Consider the following 23,839-nt stretch of genomic DNA (forward strand, 5'->3'; position numbering starts at 1 on the left):
AATTAATTATGGGGTGGGGCTTAAGTGCTGGCTCCAGGTTAAATGATCAAGACTGCCTTTGTTCTCCCCCTCTTCGCTTTTACCAAGATCCCTCAGGCCCTAAGCTTGTTATCTCACACCCCATAATATGACAACATTGAGGCAAACTGCAAGTGGGATGTGAGACACAGACTGGCCCCTGGGCGGTCCTTCCAATAGCATTCTCTAGGTGAGTGCACCTATTGCAAATATCTTGCCTGGACATCGGTGTAAGTGTTTTGTCTTCAGCTCTTAGGTACTAGTATGTGTTTTGCATCTCAGTTGGTCTGCCTTTTCCATGATGTGTTGATGGATACAGATATGGCTTGATATAGAAAATGTCAATACCTTGTACTTTCAGGCTGTTTCACAGTTTGTATGTTTTTCAAGTCTACTAAAAGAATGTGGCACTATCTGCTAACCTGGTTGAAGCTAAAGATATAAAGCCAATTAGTTTAATTAATTAAGCCAATTAGCAATATTAGGATTATAAAGTTAGTTTGAAGGTTTGAGTCCTTTGAAGACTGGTTAATTTTTCTTCCATGGCCTTAACTGGTACCCTATTACAAAGACATACTCACTGAATATGGGTAGAGGGGCAAAATCTAATTGACCACAGGAGAAACAGCTCAGGTACTCCTGAGTGCATGTTGTACTTTGGGCACAGAGTGGTAATACTTTTATATGAAGGTTTGTACTTTGGTAGTCTAATTAAAAGTATAGTCAGTATACATATTTATGTTAAGTATTCATCTCCTCCAGTTCCACAGATATGCCAACTTTAAGCATATTCAGTGTGTGAAAACCCAGATTTACAAAATAAAATCAGTGAATGTATTTTTCAGTCCAGGAGTTTCTTTACAGATCAGAGGAATTTCTTTAAATAGCAAGATGCCATATTGCATGATAGAATACACATACATACACATACATATATATGTTTTACATATATGCTATGTATTTTATATATGTGCTATATAAATATATTCATTTACATACAACCTGTTCTAGACTGTGAGGTATAACTATAATTATGTTCAATAGCTGAAGATTGCAAAGTTCTGTGTTTTGACATGCTTGAATTTAATAAACTGATGGAAATGAACTCATTGTTATGATTATACTGAATGCCTTAAGTTTTTCATAGTTAAGAACATTTATTTCAGAATCAAATACATGATTATAAAACTATTACTACTCTTTTATTTTTATTTGTTAATTGTTTATTTATCAAGCGAAACTATTTCATAACCCAATATTCATGTTTCCTAGTTTAAGAACACGAGTCAGTGACAAACTTCCATGGAACTCAACCCAAAGAAATTCTTTACGCTCCAAAATCACTTTGCACTCTAAACGATACCAGCCTTCTTCAGCTCCTCAAGATCTTTCATGGAATCATAGTTTCTGTAGAAATCCGCATATGCCTTTTTTCTTTGGCCACAGCAGACTTACAGAGGGCTGCAACCCCCAGGGATACAGTGACTGCACCAACAATATGAAATCACAGAGACTTGGCCAGGAGGCCAAGCATCTAAGGTTTTTTCAAAGCACTGGAAGTCATGGTAGTTATTCTCCTCAACACCAACTGCAAACCCAACGTCCTTCCTAGGTGACATAGAAATGGACCTCATCTCTTTTCAAGTAGAGAAGTTGAAGTCATAATACACACTTAATTGATTTTACATAATCAAGGCTGATTTACTAAGAAGGCCAGTTGTCACTATTTGCTTATTAAATATCTTACAATCCTAATTAGTGACAGTGAAACAAGTCTTTGACTTAACCAAGAAAAATTTTTATCAGTAAACAACAGCTTAATTCTTTAAAGCCCATGCTTTTGTTATTTCATCAGTGCTATTAAAATACATTTGTGTAAAGAATTGTAGAAGATAAATCTGAAACACAAGCTTGTTGCTCCTGCTGCCACATTCTTCGATTGCTTAGAAACTCTGCCTGAAGTCTCTCAGGTTCTCTGAAAAACTCTCTTGCTGCTGCTCAGTAGCCTGATTCAGGTAGGCTATGCTGTGAGAAGATAGCCAAAGTGGATAAATCATCCCTTCCCTGTTCTGGCCCTATCCTACATATGAACATGCTAAAGAAAATTGGCCCCAGTGCTCTAAAACTCCTTTTATCTCAAGATTTTCTATGCACCTAACCCTCTCTGCCCCTGCCTGATGGTACCTTTCCCACGATCTCTCCACAAGATCTGGTCCCCATAAAACCTCAGTTATTATTGAAAGCTCATTTGAAACATTAACCTGGCTTTGGCCACCTCATCTGTCAATCCCCTTAATAATAAGGAGCCTGTTGGGTTGGAGCACTTTCTGAGAAATCAGGGCAAATGTGATTTTTTGGGATTGAAATACAAAATAATAAATACAAATATTGGCCATTATATTAATATTATATTGAATATATAACTATTATATTGAAATATAGAATATTCAAATTCCGAAAGTATATCTGAAGTTACAAGCTCCGCATTTGTGAGTTTATTTCAAGAATGGACCCAAAGGGCAACGAAAGTCCAGATAGTGTGTTTTCTTTAAATTTAAAAGATTCACGTGATACAAAGCAAAGTCTGTAAGGACAACAATGTAGCTGAAATGATGACCAAAGTAAAATGTTTTGAGAGTACTAATTAATACAACTGCACTGAATTAAAAAAAAAATCGTTAAAAGTGCAGTTATATGTGAAAGTTCATATTACTGAGAGTGAAGAAAATCTACAGAATTCAACATTGAAACTTGCTCATTTTTATCTTGATTTTATAGATAATACCCATTTAAGTTAAGACTAATCTGTGCTTTTCACTGTGAATAGTATTATATTTAGTTTTAATGTTTCTTTAGTTAATTGTATAATAAAGTTTGGCCAAACCGTTAAGATGCCTTTCTTGCCTTCTAATTCAACAGTCTGTGAAAATCCCTTCATTATAAGAGGGGTTTTGAAATAAATATTCTGTGAATCTAAAAGAAGGATTGTAACAGTTTGCTTGGGCCCAGCTAATTGATCTCCTTTATGAATTTATTTTAAGACGAGATAGATAGCTCTAAAATTTACCTACTTATGAGGTACTAGGCCTGCCTGCCAGAGATTTTATACATGTTGTCTCAGTAGTTATGTGATGATAGAAGTGAAGGAAATCGCCAAGATTTCTAGAGATTCCTAACCTCACATGCCCTCAGCCACTAGAGATTTGTTCAACAAGCCCTTGGAACTCTGGCACTCCCTTGGTCTCTGCTTCTCAGCTCCTACAGACATTTTTTCTTGCAAGAATGTGGGCCTAGGACTGCCAGATCTTCCTATTTTTTCAAGAGGAACGAGAAATTAGATTTTTTTGTGTGAAGTCTCCTGTTTTATTGGCTAGTTCAAGACTGAAACAAAGTTATGCATGAACCAAACAAAACCTTTCCACAGGCTAAATTTGATTGACTTCTTGTGCAGGACCTCTGATCTGGCCTTATGTCCCTGAAAATGAGACCCATATTGGTTCTGTAGGATGATTGTAGTCAGTGGCTCACTTATAGCAAGAGAGTGACAGCCATCTCCATTGTAACAGGGTTGTGCCCCATGGAAATTGTACCCCAGTTCATGCATTTACAAGGCACAAAGCAACCCAGTAGTGACACTTAGGCCATGGGTGAGATCACAAGCAACAGGGAAAAGGCTAGATACACTCATAGGCCTTTCTAGCTCTAACCTTCTATGAAAACCATGTCAGACCCAGGCAACATTTTCCAAAATTAAAAAAAAAAAAAAAAAGTGTGTGGTGATGGACGTTAACTAGACTTATTGTGGTGAGCATTTTCATTATATACAAATATTAAATCATTATATTGTACACCTGAGACTAATAAAATGTTATATGTTAATTATATCTCAAAGCAAAAGGAAGACGGAAGTTATCACTTGTTATGACTTTCTTTTTATATGACTTTTTATAAATGTGTTGAGTGGACTTTTTATTCTACATCTTATTTTGATGATTCAAACAGCAATGTTCCCATTTTTTTTTATTGTGATGGTGTAGTTATGTGTTTTAATGCATGGCCATTCTTTAGGACAGTAAAAAACAGCCTATCTAATATAAGGCATGCCTAGAATATTAGTTCTTCTACCTTATGAAGGAAGAGTTAAAATTTAGACTGCACTGTATATATGTAATTAGTGTGGTATTTTTGCAGTATCAATGCTTACATTAGACTGTCATTAAAATGACTTCTGATAATGAGATTAATTCTGTGATAATCTGGGCCAATCCTGAGTCACGTAAACATAAAAATATATACAATCTGGAGGGAGGTTTTAGGATTTCACTATAAATGGGAGAAGAGTGAGAGCCTAGACACAGGATTAAGGTATGTGTGTGATGGAAGCAGGAACAGAGAGCGTGGCACACTTGCTAATCTTTCCATCCCCACAAAACTCAAGAGGGCATCTCCTGAGTATTCCAAAGTACCTTCCTAGTGCTCCAGATAGGATCAAAATTACAGTGTACAGAAAGAACATACAAGAGCATGAAATCGTTTCCAGAGATTATGAGACCTAAGACATGGCTCTGTCCATCCTGTAACAGGGTGAAAACAGCATTTTTATCAAGATGGGAGGTGAAATTCAAGAACATTAAGTGTCATAGAAATGCACTGACCGTGCTGCATCCTGTTCTTCTCCCGACAGCCTTTGCATTTAGACACCCACCCATTCTGCCACACCAAACTCATGTGCGGAGCCCTGTGTGGATAATTCTAGGCATCCTGTCCAAGCCTCTGGAGGAAACGTGCCTAATTAAATCATCAGCATATGACAGAATGCTTAAAAGTCAGGATCCAAAGATAAATATTGTAAAACAATGCTTATTATGAAAACATTGAAATTACAAATTTAAATGCAAATTTTAGTATTTGTTGGACACCATACATCGTATCCCTAAAGGAGGGCATATAATCCTTCGCTTGTTATTCTTCACACTTCCCAGGAGATGGGCAAATGGCCAAGGAAATTTAGACAAAGGGAAGTTCAATGACTTTCACAATGTAAGTCTATAATAACTCTCATACCACTTCTACTTACATGAAAGTAGTATATTCAACAGCATAATGATTAAAATATAGATATAGATTTTGAGCAGTAATGGGATTAATGTTAGTAATAGCTTTTTTTTCATTTTGAATCTTTTGATTAGATTCATGAGTTTAATATTACATTAAAATTTATAGATATATTTGAAATAGTAATTCATAAGACTTTAATTATATAGATAGCTCACTTTGCATATTCTATTTTGCCTCATGATCTTAAAATATAGATTATTTTAAAACATAAAATTCTTTTCAAGCACCTCAAGAGCTTAAAAGTTGTTGGCATAAAATATTGTTTTACAGTGATAAGGATTGCTTTTCATATTATTTCATTGGCATTAATACTGCATCAGTGTGAGGTGGGGGAACTTGGCGATTAGTTCGGGTCTCACGCCTTTCTTGGGGCATTTCTTCTTAGGTAATGTCATATGATACCAACAGTTGTCATCTGCTAATAGACTTCCCACAAATCTGAACCAAAAACTCTAGGCACGCTTTTTTTTTTTATCAGCTACAGAACTCCCTACACCCCAACTTTGGTTTTATGTCCTTCCTGATTTTTCCCTGTACAATTGCATGTACATTTTCTCTCTCTAATTACGGATGTGAGGTCACAGTATGCATACTATTTTCTAGCTTCCATTTCAATCTATGCATTATGTTGATATTTTCGCATCATTAAAAATTCTTTTATAATATTTTAATGACTGGTAAATATTTTATTATGTGGATGGACTATTTACTTAATCTACTCTTAACAGAATTTTTTTCTCTTTTTAAAAATAGATAACATCCATACTGCTAAAATTTTGCATATATTCATAATTGTTTCATTAGGATTAATTCCTAAAACTACAATTGTCATGTTGAAAGAATATAAAATCTTGTCACTGTTTTATGGAAATGCATGATTACATTACCATATGCTTTATACATAGAGTACCCATGTCCCTAGACCCTCAACAACAAACTGTATTACCAGCATTACAATTGTTGTTGTTGTTGTTATCATTATTATTTGCTTGTCAGTGTAATAGGAAAATGGCATTCCATTGTTCTAATATGCAATTCTTTGGTGATCACAGAGGCTGAATATCATTTTATACATTTCTGGTTATCTAAAACAAAGAGACAAAGGAGGGGAATTTCCTAAATGTCTGTAAGTGGTCCTGTACAATTTATTCAGTTTCACTGTTCCAAGAACCCTCACTCTAGCTGCACACAGATGACAGTAAAATTATAGAGATGTAACAGTTAGTTCAGTGAAAGGGACAGTTCAGTCAAAAACTCTGACCAAATTTCCTTTTAAAATAAAGAATACTTATAATTTAGTGAAAAACGTGAGACTAATTTTCACAAGTAGATGCAAATGATTTAGATGATTTCATTTTCTCGGCAACATATAATGTGAAATATAAATCTTATTGAAACTGCATATTTACTTTGATGAAGTGTTACATTTTGAATATATTTAATCTTTTCAGTTTTTGTGCATTTACCTTCCTTTTTCAAAAGCAACTCAATTCAAAATGTGACTTGAATTGAAAATATTTTTATCTGTCTTTGATTTCCAAAATCATATTAAATGATCATTTATGTGATATATGAGATGTTCCTTGAAATGTGTCTGTTAAAAGACTTAAAACATTATTGGCAGGAAATTGGCCTTAGTAAGACTGAGTTAGCCCTTGCTGTGTAACAAATTTCCCCAACATCTAGAAGCTTAAAAGAACAAATGTTTATTATCTCACACATTTTCTGAGTATCATGAAGGCAAAGGCAGCTTAGGTGGGTGGCCTGGCTCGCCGTCTCTCAGGAGATGGTAGTGACACTGTTGGCCAGAACTGTAGTCTCTGAGCACTTGACTAGGCTTGAAGGTTCTACTGCTACGCTCACTCACATGGTCAGCAGACATTTCCTCAACACATGAGTCTCTCCATAGGGCTACTCAGGGCAGACATGGCTTTCTGCAGAGTGAGATTCTAGGGATAGAGTGGGATGTCAATACCCTTGTTTTAGCGCTCCGAATTACAGAGTTTTCAAATGGCTAAACCCGAATGCAGTTTAAAAGACTCTTCTGATCTTTTTAAACATCTCTCATCTTCTTCGTTTTCTTGTGGATTTAACTAAAATTCCATTGTTTATTTTAAATGAAATAAAGAAACTTTAAGTATGTGATTTTAAAAAAACATCTAATTTTCTTTGTATATGAATCCTCTCTCTTGCAAGTACTTAGCTTTAATACTAAAATTCTTATCCTTCTCTACTTTTTATTTTAATAAACTGTCATCATGGCTTCTCCTCCAAAGGTTTAAAATGAGAATTACTTCAGTAGTAGCTTTATATCACTTTGGGGACCTAAGTAGGACTGAGGCCACGTCATGGGTGCAAAGATTCTGTAATGCTTTTAATATAGCTTATTTTGTTGCAGAATTTCTTTTCATGTCCTTAAAACAATAGAGACATAACTGACTGTATAATCTTATTTTATTCTAGGTCCCCTAAAAACCCAGAACAGAAGATCATTAAAAGAGTGATTGCTCTTGAAGGAGATATTGTCAAGTAAGTACTTACACTGAGTTCAAGTTATAAATTCTGGAATTTTGTCAAGTTTTAAATCATGTTCCTTGGGAAGTACAACTCAGTTCAAAGAGGACCAGAGCTTTGGAGACATCCCAAATGAACTGGTACATCTTTAGCGAGCATCTGCAACTATTTCAGGATAGAAGGCACACAGAAACTTTTGATTACATTATCATCCTTTTTTTTTTTTTTTAATGTTTGTTTGTTTGTTTGTTTTGTTGAGAGAGAGAGAAAGGAGGGGGCAGAAAGAGAGAGAGAGAGAGAGAGAGAGAGAGAGAGAGAGAGAATCTCAAGCAGGCTCTGCTTTATCACTGCAGAGCCTAATGCAGGACTGGAACCCATGAACTGTGAGATCGTGACCTAAGCCTAAACCAAGAGTCAGAAGCTTAACTAACTGAGCCACCCAAGTGCCCCAATTATATTATTCTTTAAATGTGAGGCGCAGGAGAAATAAATACTAATTCAATTTAATTTAGTCATGTTTTCTAAAGTGACAACTAAATAATTATTTTTCAAATATTAAAATTAGCATGATTATTTTAGATTATGGTATCGAGGTTTATTTTAGAAAAATTCAAAAATTTTTTATTATTTTACAAGCATATACAGAAACTAGGTCAGAGCTTTCACACTCATAGCAATGGTGGAAAACGAGAAAGGATATAAAACAAAAGCTTCTGAATCCATGACTAAAATAGTAGCTTTAGGAAATAACAATGTAGGGGCAACTTATCTGCATAGCTTAGTTGGTTGAGAGTCCAACTCTTGATTTCTGCTCACATCAAGATCTCGCAGTTGGTGGGACTGAGCCCCGAGTCTGACTCTGTATTGATGGCATAGACCCTGCTTGGGTTTCTCTTTCTCCCTCTCTTTCTCTGCCCCTCCCTTTCTCTCATAAAATAAATAAATAATCTTTTAAAAAAAGAAAATAACAATCTAACAATCAGGTATTTTAACAATCTGTAGTATTGTCTTCTTTATTTTACTTGCTGATGAATCTAGAACAGCATTTGAGATTCAACAAGTAAGTATTGATGTGGCATGATGTGTCTCATTTTGATTGCTTACTTTTAAGTAAGTTTAGTCAGGTCTATACAATGTAGGGGTCAAAATGCTCTGAAAATTATTTTCAGAAAGTTTCCTGATCCTGTTTTCCAATAATCTTAATCCTAAAGTAACTGTATTAAGCATTCCCCAGACCCTTTGTGGGGGTCAGTGAGATCAGAACTACTTTCCTAATAATACTAAGATGCTGTTTGCCTTTTTCATTCTTATTCTCTCTTGAGTATACAGTGGGGTTTTCCAGAGGCTGTGTGATGTGAGACATTGCTTCAGATTGCATGCAAGAGCACATATGAGAATATGGTTGTCTTCTATTAAGCCAAACACGAAACGGATTGGCAAAAACAAAAAATGCCACTGATTTCAACTCTGTTTATTTTGTTTTGGAAAATAATTATACTTTTCATTGAACATATTTGTTTTTATGTGTTAACATATAGGTTTGTTATTATTTTAGATTGAATCTATAACATTGTTTTTATTTATTTTTAATTTTTTTAATTTTTTTAATGTTTATTTAGTTTATCTTTTTTTAATATAAAATTTATTATCAAATTGGTTTCCTTACAATACCCAGTGCTCACTCCAACAGGTGCCTTCCTCAATGCCCATTACCCACTTTCCCCTCCCTCCCACCCCCCATCAACCCTCAGTTTATTCTCAATTTTTAAGAGTCTCTTATGGTTTGCCTCCCTCCCTCTCTAACTTTTTTTTTCCTTCCCTTCCCCCATGGTCTTCTGTTAAGTTTTTCAGGATCCACATAAGAGTGGAAGCATATGGTATCTGTCTTTCTCTGTATGACTTATTTCACTTAGCGTAACATTCTCCAGTTCCATCCACGTTGCTACAAATGGCCATATTTCATTCTTTCTCATTGCCAAGTAGTATTCCATTGTGTATATAAACCACAATTTCTTTGTCCATTCATCAGTTGATGGACATTGAGGCTCTTTCCATAATTTAGCTATTGTTGGAAGTGATGCTATAACATTGTTTTTAATTTGCCATTTTAATTCCTCATATGGTAAATATTGACAGAGTATATTTGCTAATATGGTAAATATTGACAAATGGTATTCACATAAACAACAGTTCTTTGAGATCCTCAATTATTTTTAAGAGTACAAATTATTTTTAGAGTACAAAGGACCAAACAATTTGAGAACTTGTTGATGTAGGAATGAATGGGCAAAACTTTCATGTCATGAATTCCTGTTCATTGGTAGTCTGCACGGTATTAATGGAGATATTGAGGTATTGTTTGAATGCTTTACATTTATGAATATTTGTGTGTTCTTCAAAATCTTTATTGATGTATAATTTATATACTGTATAAATCACCCATTTTAAATATAGTTTAATGTTTAATTATAAACATTATTGTATATAATATATATAATATATGTTATTATATATATATTATTATATATAAATATAGTGCAACCCTCACCACATCTAGTTTTTGAGAGCTTCCATTACCTTCAAAATTTCCCTTCTCCCATTTGCACTTAACTGAAGCTACTCCAGTGCCAGTGGCCAATCCCAGACAACCATGGATCTGCTTTATGTCTCCATAGTTTGGCCTTTTCTAGAAATTTTATTTAGACGGTATTATACAATATGTAGTCTTTTATATCTGTCTTTTTTCCACCACATATCAGAATGGTTTTTTTTCTGTCTCCTCCAATGTGTGAATATCTGTAGTTTGTGCTTTTTTATTATTAAGTATATTCTATGTATGGACATCCCACATTTTGTTTGTGTACTTACAAGTTAATGAAGATTAGGATTTTTCCAGTTTGGGGATATTATGAGTAAAGATATGGACATTTGTGTCACTGTTATGGACATTTGTGTCTTTGGGTAGAAATATGTTTTTATTTCTACCGAGAAGTATTCACATATATCATTGTTAAAACACCTATATACCTAGGGATACTGGCTATTTTGGTGAAATATATGTTTAACTTTGGTAGCTACCAAACTGTTTTTGAAAGTGGCTATTGTATTTTATGTTCTACAGTCAGTGTAAAAGGGGTTGAGGTTCTTTGTACTCTTGTTAACACTTGGTACTATGAATATTTTTTTGTTATAACCATCCTCGTGGATATAAAATAGAATCTTGTTGTGGTTTTGATTTGCATTTCCCTGAAGGCTACTGATGTTGAGCATGTTTCCATGTGCTTATGTGCCATTTATATATCTTCTTGAGTGAAGCGTCTGTTCAACGCATTTGCTTGTTTTGTACTGGTTATTTAATATTTTGAATTGTAAGAAGTCCTTTGATTTTGAGACCTTAAACAGATTGGTCATTTTGGGGGGGAGGGTGAATGTGCATGTATAATAATGTGATTTTAGTTAGGTGTAAGTGTGTTAATATCAAAGAGTTTAGTTTTTGTTACCTGGAGGATTTGCATTTTCAATTTGCAGAATCTGAGGACTGTGTTTTTTTTTATTTTGAAGAGGCTATCTAGCCTTCTGATTTCTGGGAACTGGGAAGGGCAATAATTTGGAAAACCATTTGACATACATGCATAAATATACAAAATATTCTTTTAATATTTGGAAAACAGTGTGGATATGATGCAAATCCCATTTAAAGAATGAGTTAGCAAAGCTTGAAAACATTATTTTAAATGAAAGAAGCTGATCACAAGAGACCATATACAATTTAATTCTATTTATGGTGTATGAAATGTCCAGAATAGGCAAATTTATAGAGACAGAAAATAGAGGCATAAAGAAGGAGAATGAAAGATATGGGTATAGTAGGTTTTTGTGTTTTGTTTTTGTTTGTTTGTTTGTTGGTTGGTTGGTAGGGGACATGAAAACATTCCAAGATAAATTGTGATAGTCTCACAGCTCTGTGAATATATTAAAAACAGTGAATGTGCATTTTAAATGAGTAAATTATGTGTTATATGAACTACATCTCAGTGAAGTTATTTAAATAAAATAATTGGTCAACACAGGAAGCAAAAATTTTATTCTATGTCAAATAATCTAACAAGATTAGGAATTCCAAGGGATTCATTTTATAGTATAATACAAAGAGAAGACAGTTTTAATTCAGATGTATCAATATTGATTAGAGCTGAAGAGTCAACGCAAGATTATAAAACTTGGTCAGACATAAAAATCTCTGTACAATTAGAAATCCTACAACAGACCTCCCTGAGAAAAAGACCTGGCTTGTTCTTTCCTCAGTAAATGTAAATACTGTATTAGGTTCACAGAGGAGAGGCAGAGCTGGAGGGAGGATTATCGGCACAGGGTTGGGAGATGAAGAAAAGGGAGGTGGGGATGTAAGAGATTTATACCTTTTCCCCCCACTGATGCAACCCATGTGCAAAGTCTGGCTTCTTTGTTCTAATCCTGAAAATTAACTCTTTGGACATATGTCCCTTTCTGTCCCCCTTCACTACACCTCTACCATGAACCCATGAATGGCATACAGAATGGAAGTGTCAAGGCTCAAGACTTTCCTAGTATGTAGCCTCTAAAAACTATTTGATAATAGATTAGAGGAAATAATTTTTGTATTTGGTGTTTTAAAAGAAAATTTAAAATTTTATTCCTCTGAAATATTGGTATGTAAGAATTATAGTCTTCCTGGGTTTTAAATTAATAGTTGAAGATATTCCTGGGGCGCCAGGGTGGCTTAGTCGATTGAGTGTCTGACTTCAGCTCAGGTCATGGTCTCACCGTTGGTGAGTTCGAGCCCCACATCAGGCTCTGCGCAGACAGTGCAGAGCCTGCTTGGGATTCTGTGTCTCCTTCTGTCTCTCCACCCCTCCCCTGTATTCTCTGTCTCTCTGAAAATAAATAAAGAAACTTAAAAATTATTAAAAAATAATGGAATAATTCCTATAATATATTTCTAACAGCATTTATAAATATTAATTATAATTAATTATAAATATTAAAAAGTATTATTTACTATTAGGCTTACCTTTTTTTCTCTGTGACACATTTTTTCAATGCCAAAACATATACAAAAAATTTTTTAAATTTGCTTTCTGTCTACCACTAGAAATCATTTGTCAATTGGTGTCCTAACATGTAGAAGACAGGGTGCTTTGATCTGTAATGTGGACTTTCCATTCCCACTTTTAACTTGGATAATGCTTGATTTCTTAGTAGGCAAGCTAAACATAAATGCACATCACCAAATTCTTTCTATTTTTTTTTTTTTGGAAAAAACTTGATATATCATAAAATGATCAAAGAAAAAAGTTTTGACTGATTACAACTCAAGTTACCCTTATTGTGGGTTTTGTAGAATTTTTATTGTGAATTACATGTAATTAGAGGCTGGAGAGGAAACGATTATCTTTTCAGAGCTAAGCACTTCAAAGTCTTAATTTAATCCTCAATTTAATGTTCTGTTAGTTATAAAAAAAACAGATATGTAGTAAAGTATAGTTTAAAGAGCACTTTTTTTTTTTAAGGTAATTCAGCAGATGATTGAATTATGTTCTGTTTCTACCTGGGGAAGGAAGGGTGTTAGAAGCCAGGGATCAGCCTAGCCTCACTGAAGAATCGGAACAGGAGTTCAGCAGGACTACTGGTTTCTGTTCATTTGTACCCTCTGTCTGCTGGCGTGTTACTTTTGCCCATCTTGTTTGGGTTCCAGTTGGCTTCTGCCCCATTGCTAACTGCTGACTTCCTTGGTTTTGCCTCTTGTTTAAACTACCTGAGAGAATATGAGTGTGTCCCTTTGAGGTGTAGATCTACGATATGCCCACCTGACAGGCCACTGGTCAGCCAATAAACCAGCTGCCTTTGGGGTAGGCACTCTTCCTTGGTCTGGCCAGTGTGGCTGTGTTGGCCAGTTGCCTAGTACAGACCCTGTGGCTATAAGGGACCTCTTGGAAGGGGCTCGCAGGTATGGCATATAGTGTGAGGCCTCCCAAATTGGAGCACTGTGATTAGCATTCACTTTGCTCAAAATTACCCTTTGAAACCTCATGTTCAAGAAAACTATAATCTCTTCTCCTTGGTAGTTGTTTTGACATTACTCTCTGGGGAAGATTTACCTACTCACTTATTTACTTACTTATTTAAATTACAGAAATAACACAAATTTGAAAAATTCAAAATGCTATAATGAACATGCTTGCACACATACTTTTTTGGACATGTGTGTGTTTATTGTTGTAGAACAGAGAGCTAGAAGTAGAAATACTGGGCCAACATCTGTTGCTGTTGTTGTTGTTGTTATTTTTAGTTCTAATATACAGCTAACTTTCCCTCCTAAGAGTTTTACACTCTTACCAATATGTGTATACTCTTACCAACAATACATGAAATATGATTTTCAGAAAAAATTGATTTAAAGATCATATGCAATGGGGAAATTGTGGACTTCAGATTCAGAAGTCAAAACATTTCCACACAAATTGTGAAATTAGTTTAGATGATTGGGTTATGTTTGTTTTAATCAGCTCCCTGACCTATGGACCTTAGAAACATTCATTTAATGAGCACTGGTCTAGCCACTAGAGAGACACAATTGAATAGAAGAGACAAAGTCCCTGCCCTCATGAAGGTTACATTCTAGTGGTTAGAAGCAGATAATCCTCAAATACATAACACATAATGCAATGCCATGAGCTCAAAGTACTAAAGAAAAATAAAGTAGGAAAAAAAGTATAGAGCGGGGGTCTGGAACTGCTACTTTGATGTTCATAGTCAACCTCTCTAATGAGAAGATATTTGAGCAAACTTGTAAATTAAGGGAAAAAGGAAGAGAGCCATGTTAGTATCTAGGACAAAGGAAGTTCAGACCAAAGAAATAACAAATGTAATCCTGAAATGTATATGTATAAAGTGAGTTTAAGGAATTGCAAGAAGTCAGCATATCAGACCCTACTGAATGAGGTAAACTGAGGTAGGAGACCAGGAGTAAGAGGTTTGCAGAGCTTTGTGGCTCATAGGAAGGATGTTGGATTTTATTGTAGTAAGATGGCAGGCCTGTGGAATGTTATGAACCATGACTGATAGGATATGATTGGCATTTTTAAAGGATCATTTTGTCTGCTGTATGGAGGAAAGACTAAAGGGAGGCAGTCTGACCCAAGTAACGGGTCCAAGTATTTCTCTCTTGAGGAAATAATATGTAGCTTCCTCTAAAAGTAGTTAAGTATCCTTGTTTATGACATGAATGGTGAATACTTTGATATTTTCAGAGTGACTCATTTAAGTAGTCACATTATTTGTAATCACAATCATTATGATTATATTGACAAGGCAAAAGTACAGTTGAAGTATTTGTTCAGCGAATTCAGCCAAATACTTCTAAGACCATAAAAGAGGTGACTTGGCAAGTCTGAACTTTCTGTCAGGATGTCCACATTAATTAACATCACAAAGCAGTTTCTTGATTGTGTGGATAACTTAGCTAGGAATGTAGTCATTTTCATGTTAACCCAAATGCGCTTACTTATCTACAACACAAACAGTAAAAAGCTGATGAAAGTAATATTTAGACAAGGCCATTAGTTCCACCAAAATATTTTTCATAGTTATTTGCTTTTTCTTATTAATTTGTTATGACTCACATAGAAGGACTGTTTTAGAAAAAGATAAAATGAATAGAAAGCACCAAACTGCAGGAAGTCAATGTGAATCAACCACAATTGAAATTTGTAAGGCATCAACATTTTTTGTTGGGCACTTGTATTTCTGTTTCACAGATTTTCTCAGCCCTGTCAGAAACGAAGTCTATTATGATTTCTCTTCTTACCTACTGAAATACACTTTACGACACTTGGAATCTGGGATTCTGTGTAGTTAGCAACCTCAGTGAAGTGAGTCACCAGTGAAGAGGGTAACCGTATAATTTATCACCTAAAGAAGGACACATTTGGGAGTAAAAGGGGATGGTTACTGTGTTGGATCAATCAGCATAATGTGGTGGCCAAGACTGACTGGAACAAATGGTCACCCTGCCAATGAAATAGAAGCTACTTTATCATTCATTCACTTTACATAATTTGATTTCCTTTAGTCTGTGGCTCTCCTTGTTAAGGAGGAGTCCAAGAAGTGTTCATAGAAAACAGAGTCACTTCACTTCCTGTCCAGGGAGGCCTTAGGTCAGGCAGGATCAATGGTGTTGTGGAAAAGCACATCCTGCTCACAACACAGACATTTCCATGCTAGAAAGTACAGTGCAAGACTTTCTGTAATAATTATTGATATTGCAAAATATTCTGAGGTAGAGAGGCATGAGACTTCTCTCACTGCAAAATATTTAAGTGATAATTCCTCTTCAAGTCTAGAGACTCTATTGTAAAGTGTCAAAACACCCTAATTTATTAAAAATAACTTTCTGGTATTAGGAAAAAAATTCAATTGAATCACTAGAAATTAAACATTTTAAAGCTTGTTGATTTTAAATGTGCTGTTGAAGATACGGAAATCAATACTAGCCTATCACAGATGGTTGAATCATATTATGTTCCAGGAAATGATGAAGCTTTATAGGAAGAAAAACAGAACTAAATTGAGTTTTCTCCAGTAAAACTAAAAATGATGCTTGTTTAATAACTTTTTTCTTTTCTTTTTCTTTTCCTTTTTCTTTCTTTCTTTTTTTTTTTTTTTTTTTTTTTTTTTGTGCAGTAGCTCTGAATAATAGAAGCCTAATATGTCTCTGTAGCAGTCTTTGAAGACCTTGCATTGATTTATGACACTTTGGGCAGATTAGGAATTAGGACTGCATTCTGTCCTAAAAGCAAGGACAGAATGAAAAAGAAATTTGGAAAGAAACTTATGTCCAGGATCCTGATAAAGATTGCTAAATAGAATGTTTTAGAGCATGGAAGCCAGTGGTTTTATTTTATAGTTCCCACCACCCAGGTTGGTGGTGGCTTTTGAACACAGGAGGATATTTATACACTGGGCCTTAGCTGTTAGCAACCTGAACAGGAGGCTTTCACAAATTTCTGAGGCTCATAAGCCTGGTTTAGCCTGAATTCTGAATTTTCCCAAATCAAATGGCATGGCACATTTGTATTTAGTACTTAGGGTCCGAACAACACTATTACTTAATAGATAAGGCCTTGGGCATGAAATTAAATGTCCCAGGGTCTGTCCAATAAGGGTTAGTTACCACTACATTAGAAGCATTTGTGAAAAACCATCAGTTTCACTCTCATGTCAACCTGAGAAATTATTAATATCTTCTGGACATTCCTTCCTTCTTCTTGAAAGAATGATAATTCTTCTCTACTGCAGAATTATAGATTTGTAGGTAACCCATGACATTGTGGAAATCTTTCTCTCTTTTATGTAGTTACAGGTAATTATTTATCATGCTGCTGCTGTATCAGTGAATAAAAATGGAATGGCTAATAAAACTATATGCATTAGCAATAGGTATTTCTTCCTCACCATCAAAAAATAGCCACTTTAATTTTATATGTAAAAATGTTGATCTTGATTTTTAAAGTCAAAATTATTTCTGTAATCAATTGAGCAGTGTAGGGAGGTTTCCAGAGGCATTTCCCCAAACATAGTGTACACCCTTTCATGTACGAGGATGCAACGGTTGCCGGAAGTCACTAGACTATTTAGATTGAATTACTTTTTCTCATAATCGTGACAGCCAGTATAGTGTGTGATTCTCTCCCTGCCCCCATAAGTGGTTTCTCTGGTTTCATTTTCTACCTTAGGCTACCCGTCTCTTGAACAGGATTCTTCCTTAGATATGAAAATTCTCACTGTTTATTCTTTCATGCATAGTCATGTATCATTCATTGTGGTGTAAAGGTTAAGAGCACAAACTATAAATTCAGACTTCCTTGATTTGTATCCCTGCTTTGCTGCTTGTTATGTTACTTTGCCAAATTATTTAATTTTCTAAACTTAACTTTCCTTACCTGTAAAGTGGAAATTATAATAGTACATACTCCATAGAGTTTTCTTCAGGTTTACATAACGTAATGGATGTAATTTGGTTAGCACGGTGCTTGGCACATAAGGATGTATTCAGTAATTATCAGATATTCTTAGTAGTAGTCCTGATTTACTCATTATTTATTGAGTGCCTTGGGTATTTACTAGGTGATAATCATTGTCTGGGATTCTGAGGTTAGAAGTATTAAACACTGTAGATAGTTGTTGCCTTCCCGAAGCTTATGCTCTGGTAGAAAGACAACAAAATACAGAAATACAATGTAACAAGAGAACTGCCACCAAGAAAATGTCCTAAGGCTGCCTGCCGGAGCCTCCCTGGAGGGAAAGTATCTGGTTTACCTTGGGAGCTGAGCTGTGTTGTGTTCACCTTTCTGGTTAAAGTTTGAGATGAAAAGGAGACTTACAGTCTCCTCCTTAACTGCAAAAGTAATACAGGCTTAGTATAATTTAGAAAATTGAAACAATACTGGAGCATATGGGGTAAAAAGAAAAAGTCCTTTTTTCTAGTACTCCTAATCACGCTTCCAGAGGTATGTATGGTGTTGTGTATATCCTAGTAGCAGATTGAAAAGATTAGAAAAAATATTTATGTAATAGCATTTTGCCTTGAATATTCCATAAAGAAAAAATATATACTTCAGATATATCTATAAGAATTTACATTTCCCAATATGTGTATTACACAGATATACTGATGTTATGGTAATAATATACTCCTATATTATTATGGTAATAAATACTCCTATGTCTCTACTAGGTAGGTATTTGGAAATGTGGCAACTCCAGAACTGCTTATCTCTTAAGCCCTAAATTATAAACAACAGCCCTAGGAGTAGCCCACACAAAAGTACTATGAGCATATAATTGGGTAACAATAATTGGTGACCTAGACAAAACCATTTATTTTTATTTTATTTATTTTATTTTTTAATTTTTTTTTTCAATATATGAAGTTTATTGTCAAATTGGTTTCCATACAACACCTAGTGCTCATCCCAAAACGTGACCTCCTCAATACCCATCACCCACCCTCCCCTCCCTCCCACCCCCCATCAACCCTCAGTTTGTTCTCAGTTTTTAAGAGTCTCTTACGCTTTGGCTCTCTCCCACTCTAACCTCTTTTTTTTTTTTTCCTTCCCCTCCCCCATGGGTTTCTGTTAAGTTTCTCAGGATCCACATAAGAGTGAAAGCATATGGTATCTGTCTTTCTCTGTATGGCTTATTTCACTTAGCATAACACTCTCCAGTTCTATCCATGTTGCTACAAAGGGCCATATTTCGTTCTTTCTCATTGCCCTGTAGTACTCCATTGTGTATATAAACCACAATTTCTTTATGCATTCATCAGTTGATGGACATTTAGGCTCTTTCCATAATTTGGCTATTGTTGAGAGTGCTGCTATGAACATTGGGGTACAAGTGCCCCTATGCATCAGTACTCCTGTATCCCTTGGGTAAATTCCTAGCAGTGCTATTGCTGGGTCATAGGGTAGTAGACAAAACCACTTATAGAAAATTACTGGTAAGAACGGGAAAATGAGGGGCGCCTGGGTGGCTCGGTTGGTTCAGCATCAGACCCTTGGTTTTGGCCCAGGTCATGATCTCACGGTTGTGAGATTGGGCCCCGCATCAAACTCCATGCTGACAGCATGGAGCCTGCAAAGGATTCTCTCTCTCTTCCTCTCTCTGTGCCTCATCCCTCCCCTCTCAAAATAAATACACTTAAAAAAGAACATAAAAATTAATATTCAATGATATCCTCATTATTTAATATTTGTCATATTAAACTCACTGTATCTAAAAGGAAGTATTAGGAACGTCGTGTTCTCTCTGGGCTGTCCATGGGCTGAAATAACTGTGGTGCTTCAGGTAGAAAACCCATTGGCTGAACTTAAGTAAGAAAAGTTTTCTGCAACTAGGAGCCTAGCAGGATGCTCTGATCTGGCTCCATCTTTGCCAACATCTCCTTGTTGCTCTCCAAAATACAGTAGTCCGTTTCTAACTTTGAAGCTTTTCACTAAGCTCCTTTTCTCTCTTTTCGGGCTGGCTTTGGAGACTGCAGTTCTGCCATGATCCTCCTTCACCTCCCCCAGTACAGACAGATTATGTGAAGGGGTTTTGTGGAGTCTGGTGTTTCCTAGAAGGAAGCACCTCACACGGGGGGCCGGCTAGTGTATTAGTTTTATCAGCCTCTTCACTTCTGGCTTAATTACAATTCTTAGTAGTAGACCTTTCTGAAGTTGTGAACGCCAAGTAAAAATCTAGAAAAATGCTAACTTTTGTACATTCCTTTCAACTAAATATTGATTTTTATTTTTTTCTCTGCTCACAGTAATGTAAGTCTGTCAAATATTTTGAAAAGGCATATAAGTACACTTATCTTGCTAGGAAGCTAAAAAGATTGTCTTAAAATACCTTTTTAACTAAGCTTAAGATGCATGCCAGAAAGACTTAAGAATATTTCATCCTGAATAATTCCTTAATAATTAAGGAACAGATAGGTCTTCTATTTGTGTGCAGTTTCAGTTAACCTTGTTTAAACTTAACATTGACCCCTGTTTCTCTTTTAAAATGTTTGGAGAAAGAATTTCATGCAGAGAGCAGATGTGTTTAAGGTATTAACTTAATTCGTTATGGATTCTATTAAGTTTTCGTAACTTTTTTGTTTGTATAAAACCTTTTTTTAGATGTCTTAGAGCAATGAAGGGTAGCATGATGGAGTAGAAGGAATTTTACAGTTGAAGTAAGATGATAAATTCAATTCCAGCTCTGTTCCTTACAAGCTGTGTGACCTTGGAAAAGTTTTTTACCTCTCTGATTTTTTTATCTATTTTCAGAGTTATTTTGAAGAACAAATACCTCCCAATACTTTGTAAACTTTAACACACTACTAAAATTTAATGTATTATGAACTTATTTTCTGTTTGGCTTCCCCAGAGCTGAAAAGAATGCCTTGCCCATTTGCCCATTTTAGATGATTGACTTTTTTTTTTTTTTTTTGCCACTGTTGAAAAAATTTTTATTGTACTGGTAGGTCAAGATATGGCTCCATATTTTATAAATTCTGAAGTTGGAAGAAAACCACTTTTACAACTTCCCATGCAAGAACTCAAATGCTGGCTACTATATCTTTGGGATCTTGAACTGGTTCCTCATGCACAGTCTGTAGCAGGGGTCAATATGCTTTTTCTGTAAACATCCAGATCGTAAATATTTTCGTTTTGCAGGCTATACTGTCTCTGACAAAACTACTCCATTCTGATACTGCAGGGTGAAAGCAACTATAAAGGATACATAAAATGAATGTTCCAATAAAACGTTAATTACAGAGACAGATATGGGACTAGATTTGGTCCCTGGGCCATAGTTTGCTAATCCTGGTCTATATTATCTACTTTTATTCCTTTAACCTTAGAAATAAGTAGAAAATACTAAACATTTCTAGTCCTGGACAGTAGTTTGTTTGTTTGTTTGTTTGTTTATGTTTTTTAATGTTTATTTATTTTTGAGGGAGAGAGAGACAGAGTGCAAGCAGGGGAGGGGCAGAGAGAGAGAGAGGGAGACAGAATCTGAAGCAGGCTCCAGGCTCTGAGCTGTCAGCACAAACTCTGATTCAGGGCTCGAACTCGCAAACAGGAAAATCATGACCTGAGACAAAGTCAGATGCTCAACTGACTGAGCCACCCAGGCACCCCACCCCTGGCCAGTAGTTTAAATAGTAGGGAAGAATTAGCCTAAAAGCTATGGGTTCTTTGGCTCTAGGTTGGTTGAGGCAGAGGACAGTAGGAAAGAAAATCCTGAGCTTTGCTACTCTAAGTGAGGTTTTTGCTACACTGCTAGAAGCCACATGGGTGCACCTGGACAGTAAAGATATTTGTCTCGAGCTGGATGGGGAAGAGCTATTATACTGTAAGAACACTGCAGAGAGTATCTTCACTGGCAAGCAGCCACAGTGCTCATAAAAGTGTAGAATAAATTTCATTGCCCAAATAGTTTCTTTCTAATACAAAAGGAATAGCCCTGCAGAGGGGAAAATTCTGTATCAGAGTACTACTACAGGCTATTTAAGCTCCTTTTATAAGCCCAGCATTAGAACTCCAATTATCTTCTGGCTGTTATTTTAGCTCAATCTGCCTGTGCTGGACTTAACTGATAGTGAAGAGAGGAAGGAGCTAATAATCTAGGGGATCCTTTTTTTAAAGTAATTTGTTTTAGTTCCCCCATTTACTCAGTGTGTTATGGAAAATGTCCAAATGTTACCTAATTTATTATGAGGGATACCTATATACAAATAAGAGCATCTTAGTTTGGCAAAAGCAGTAATCATTCCCATTTTTTAAATGTTGATTTTGAAACTAAAGCCTATGTTTGTAGTTTTGTGAGGTTGGAACATTTGTAACATTTGTAACGTTGGCCATTGTTTGTAACATTGAAACCATTAATCTGAGTGGTTCACAGTAGCAGAACTAATAAGATTTTGAAATTGATCATCTTGGTAGTTGCAACTCAAATGAGAATTTGAGTGAAAATAATTAAATTTTTGTTCGTTATTAGGGGAGTTGACAGTCGTTGATATTTTCTTTCAGAAGAGTCAATTGCATGATGAAAGTTGTATATATGGGGTATGATAAATAACAAGTCATTAACTTTGGGCTTCTGCAACTGGCCACCTGGGAACCAAGGAGATTTTCTCCTTTGCTTATTACAAAAATAAATTCTACTCCCTGACCATCATGCGATACCTAGTTTTAATATGCAGCCCGGAGCAGCTATACCTCAAGGTGTATCGATGCTTCCCAGGAAAATTTCTGCAGTTTGGATTCCAGTTTTACATACATCAAAAAGTAAATGACTATTTAATCTCTGACTATAACATGAAGAGGAGCAAGTAATACATACTGGAATGGAGTTTAGTAGGATGGAAAGCCAAACTGAAAGATTTTCTATTTGAGATGAAAGTATAATAAGCAGTAAGCTTTATAAAAAGCAAGGAGTCTGATAATAGAAAAGGAAATGAATGAACAGATTAGAATTTCCTATGTGTATGGGAAAGTAAGGTGACCCTTAATGGATTTCTGGGGCTGTCTTTGGGGGATTATGTAAATCAAACCTGAATTCTAAGTCTAATATGGCTATCATTAAAATCAAGAGAATGCTTACGGCATGATGGAAATTGAAGTGACTTCTAACTGTATGTATCTGAGCTCTCGTATTCTCACATGACTTTTAAAAAATAATGATTTGTTAAAATTAAAACTTGCAACATCCTTACCAATGAAGTGAAGGAAATCAAAGAGGATATGCACAGGAAACTTGTATCAAAGTTCCACTTTTCACATGTCTGGCAACGTCTGAATACGGGACTGAGTATCGAGCAAGCAATGAGTGTTAACATCGTTTTCGTCTTTGCTAATCCAAAAGGTGAAAACGTGTTTCTCATTGTTTTCGTTTATATTATTTTCATTGCTAATAAGAGTGAATATGGTATACACTTATTAATCTTTTACTTCCTTCTCTAAGAACTATTTCAGAATTGCCCATTTTCAAATGATGTTAAATGTTTTCTTGTGAGTTTGAATATATTATGTGCGTTAACCTTCTGTCCATATTTAGATCAGATGTATTTCTAGTTTGTGAATTGCCTCTTAGTTGTATTCATCTCATAGATTACTTTAGGAAATACATTTTTTTTGGGGGGGGGGACAGAGAGAGACAGAGCATGAACGGGGGAGGGGCAGAGAGAGAGAGGGAGACACAGAATCGGAAACAGGCTCCAGGCTCCGAGCCATCAGCCCAGAGCCTGACGCGGGGCTCGAACTCACGGACCGCGAGATCGTGCCCTGGCTGAAGTCGGACGCTTAACCGACTGCGCCACCCAGGCGCCCCTAGGAAATAAATTTTTTAAGTCATTTATTTTTGATGGTTAAAAGTCCATGAGGTAGAACTTTAGAAATTGAATTCTTTGATATAACGTTTATACATTTGTCTGCTGTGAGTTAACGCTATTAGTGTGTTAATGTTAATCTATGAGTTTTACAAATAAAGAGAAAGGAGACTCCACCAAAAGTTTGTAGCATATTTTTCTCAATATTTTAAAGTTATAAAAATATAGTAAAACTTTAGTGTAGAAGACCACATAGATATCTAAATATGTTCTGTAAGCCACGTAGCT

At 35.5% G+C, this 23,839-nt stretch overlaps 1 protein-coding gene across 5 annotated transcripts in view; it reads left to right on the forward strand.

The window, feature by feature from the left end:
• The window catches only part of IMMP2L (inner mitochondrial membrane peptidase subunit 2), an 873,838-nt gene that overhangs the window by 590,456 nt on the left and 259,543 nt on the right, over positions 1 to 23,839 (forward strand). For all 5 annotated transcript variants that reach the window (XM_027075286.2, XM_027075285.2, XM_027075290.2 and 2 more), the window contains one exon: positions 7,600 to 7,665. In XM_027075286.2, coding sequence (XP_026931087.1) covers positions 7,600 to 7,665 — 66 coding nt within the window. The remainder of the gene's footprint in view (positions 1 to 7,599; positions 7,666 to 23,839) is intronic.

The sequence above is a fragment of the Acinonyx jubatus genome, chromosome A2 (assembly GCF_027475565.1).
Source record: "Acinonyx jubatus isolate Ajub_Pintada_27869175 chromosome A2, VMU_Ajub_asm_v1.0, whole genome shotgun sequence".
NCBI classification, from domain to species: Eukaryota; Metazoa; Chordata; class Mammalia; order Carnivora; family Felidae; genus Acinonyx; species Acinonyx jubatus.